We start from the raw sequence: 3467 nt of genomic DNA, 5'->3' as shown, positions 1-3467 counted from the left end.
ATAAACAATACTGGTTGGAGATAGTTTGCACATGGGCTGTAAAACCCCAGCCTAATAATCAGTGTCGATTCCTTTCCACTTAAAGATAACCGCACTGAAAATCAGACTCTACTTAACTACCATTCCATTTCTTCCAATCTCCTCTCCAATATAGATAATTTCCCCATACTTTGCTTTCCTATATTTAAGGAGACACCAATAAAATACTACTGTAGTACAATTCTGATTAATACATTAGTGTATGCCAAAAGATTAGTATTATTTCACATGCATGACATATAATTTGGCAATAATAACGAAAGAGGCTTCTTTCTTTACAACAATCAAGCAAATTAATTAGAAAATTAAAATCAAACTCATCAATTTCAGAGATGCTGAACGTTCGCCGCCGCCTGATGGTATCCCTTCCCCGGCACGGGGAAATAGCTCCTGCTCGTCATGGGCACCGGGAACCCCACCCCGGGGCGATTCGCTGCGACCCGCTCGAGCGACTGCACCTGATTCTTCAAGAACTTGACGTAGTGGATGGCCTCGTCCAGCATCGACGCCGTGTCCATCTTGGTCCCGCCGGGCACCAGTCTCTGCAGGATCCTGATCCGCTCGCTGATCCTCTCCCGGCGGTGGCGCGCCGCCACGCTCTGCGGATCCGTCGATATCCTCACGTTCCGCCGCTTCGGCGGCCTCACCGACTCCGGGTCGATGTGGATCGGCTGCATTGCCGCTATCCTGAATATCATCTCCCTCATCGCCGCCATTGACCCCCTCTTCTGCCCCGCCTCCCCCGCAAACGATATCGAGCTCGCCGGCGGCGGCGAGGAAGAAGAAGAATTTAGGTTTTGGAAATTATTGACTTGATTTTGGAAGTCGATTATGGGAAGCTCGGTGACGCCGTTCTCCATCTGCATCAGCATCATTTCCATTTCATCTTGGCCGCCGCCGTTCTTCATCAAGTCGATGTCCATCGCTCTCACTCAATATATATAGAAGTGTGTTTTGGTTTTGGTGTGAGGAAAAGGGAAAAAATGTGGTGAATTATTGAATGGAGGGAGGGATGGATGGGTAAGGAGGAGAAAAGAGGGAGTGGAGTGAGTGTTTTATCAGAAGATTTGCAGAAGAATTAGGTCGAATAAAATAGTGATGATCGATATCGGGAACAGGCTAATTCACCCACTGGAAAAGGCATATATATAACCAAGTGGTTCACTATTGGAAAATCAATTAAATACTCAAATTATTCCGATATAGAAATGCTTTCTTTATTAAATAATGTCAATTATCGTAAAGTTGGTGGGCTTTTTCTTTATCTTTTTTGCCCTCCTTTGTGCGAAATCAACTTGTTTATTTTTTATGTTTTAGGGAAATAATTGAAACAATCTTCGCCCCCTATGTGTCAGATATTCGAGTCTACAAGTATTATTTTATTGAAAGCATCATCTAAATTAGCTTTGAAATCATTTGTGTGGGCCATGCTACCTAATTGTTAAATAATCTCGTAGCTTAAACTTGTTAATCACGTTACTTAATCAACCTTAGCATTCGAACTACTATAAAAATAATTGATCGCATTTATAGTTAAGCTGGTGCAGTTTTAGAAGTAGTCTCCGTCGGAGCCCAGAATGTGCACAAAACGTTTTATGTGTTTAAATGATTTGACATTTTGCAAATCAAGCTATATAAAATCAAAATTCTCCATTCTTTTCATAATTGTTAGCAAGAAATCAGGAAGAAATCAAGAGGATTATACACAAGAATATTTACCAAAGATAGAATACAATTAATGTAAATTAGGTTTACCTTATTTATGTAATTTGTAGCCTATATAAGTTGCATACTCTATGTACATTACAATCATCGAATAGAATGATCTTCATACCCAATTTCTATCATAGCTAATTATCTTCATGGTACCAGAGCAGGAAGCTCTTAGGCTCAGAAAATTTCTCATCATAGCCAATATACCAATCCCGACCTTCCGGGCATAGACCAAGATTACCCGAACCAGAACCAGAAACCTACAACAAAATCATGTCAGATACAAAGGACGTGAAAGACAATACAGAACCAGATCAGCCGACGAACTTGAAGAACAGCAAGAATGTCACCGTGGCATTCAAGCTCAATGGAAAGAACTACCCGTTGTGGTCTCGACTTATGAAAGTCAAGATCGGAGGCCGAGGGGCCTATTCACATATCCGAAGCGAACCCCCAGAACCCGGGAGCAAGGGTTATGACGATTGGGAAGAAGACGACTTGGTGGTGTTTTCGTGGATCGTCGACAACATTGAAGACGAGATAATTGCCGACTTCGCACACCACTTGACGGCCAAAGCATTGTGGGACAGCCTCGCAATCACGTTCGAGAATAAAGCAGATAAGTATCTAATATATGATTTGGAGGAGAAAGCAATAACAATCAGACAGGGAGATCTTGATTTAGAGACATATTACCGAAGAATCAATGGATTATGGATCAACATTGATCGATGCCAAAAACAACCCATCACGTGCTGCGATAAGGGCATCAACCAATACAGAGTCCATTCGAACGAGAAGAGACTATTCAAGTTTCTGACCGGATTGAATCGAGAGTACGATTCAATCAAACGAGAGATCCTCAAAGAAGATCCTTACCCATCAGTCGAAGCAGCTTACGGTTGGGTGAAGACGGAGGCGGCTCGACGAAACATCATGCCACCGGCATCGTCTCCACCCACCGAAGCCATCGGCAATTACGCCGGGGATACATCATCTGGGGGAATTGGGAGCGGGTTCGCTGCCCAGAGCCAACACCCTCCGCGACATGGACAACCACAGCGACACGGACAACCACCGCGTCCCGCAGCCACCGGCCGACCAGGGAATCGACCAGATACGTCGAAGCTCTGGTGTTCACATTGTGGTAGACAGAAGCACACGTATGAGACGTGTTTTAAGAGATTGGGGTACCCGGAGTGGTGGGAAGAAAGGCAGAAAGCGAGAGCACCTCAATTCCAGGCCAAATTAGCCGTCGGAGTTAGCGAGGAAGGGATACCGAAGCAAATTGGCGTCGGTAATCATGGGGGAAATGGTGGGAACGGACCAACGGTGAACCCAGGAGCTCAACCCGGTGGCGGCAACGTGCGGGGAGCCGGCAATTTTGCCGGACGCACGGAAACAGCGGGAGGAACAGACGGAAGGGTTGGCGGCTCAAATGAAGGAGGTAAAGGGTTTGGTGCTATACCAAACCCTAATAATTTACACAAATTATATTTTTCCCCACACAAGTTTCCTTTATTACGAAACAGACCCCATGACATTTTATTTGAACCCCCTGATCCTGATAAATTAGAAAATGACCTCAGAGACGATTTAAACTCCCAAATGCGCCCCTATATTGATGAAAATTGCAAATCAGCCCCAATCCTATGTGATTATTTGTCTAAAAACCCGTTTGCACCATTAGAAAAGGTTTCCGCTGCATTTCATGT

At 44.4% G+C, this 3467-nt stretch overlaps 1 protein-coding gene across 1 annotated transcript; it reads right to left on the bottom strand.

Moving 5' to 3' along the window:
* Positions 1–261: 261 nt before the first annotated feature.
* LOC121755150 (transcription factor HEC2-like) lies at positions 262–1138 on the bottom strand. The gene has a single exon (XM_042150429.1). The coding sequence runs from the start codon at positions 960–962 to the stop codon at positions 366–368; it is 597 nt and encodes a 198-aa protein (XP_042006363.1). The 5' UTR covers positions 963–1138; the 3' UTR covers positions 262–365.
* Positions 1139–3467: the final 2329 nt, after the last annotated feature.

The sequence above is a fragment of the Salvia splendens genome, chromosome 11 (genome assembly GCF_004379255.2).
Source record: "Salvia splendens isolate huo1 chromosome 11, SspV2, whole genome shotgun sequence".
Taxonomy (NCBI): Eukaryota; Viridiplantae; Streptophyta; class Magnoliopsida; order Lamiales; family Lamiaceae; genus Salvia; species Salvia splendens.
Note: the sequence above shows the minus strand (reverse complement) of the source record. Positions and strands in the feature narration are given on the sequence as shown.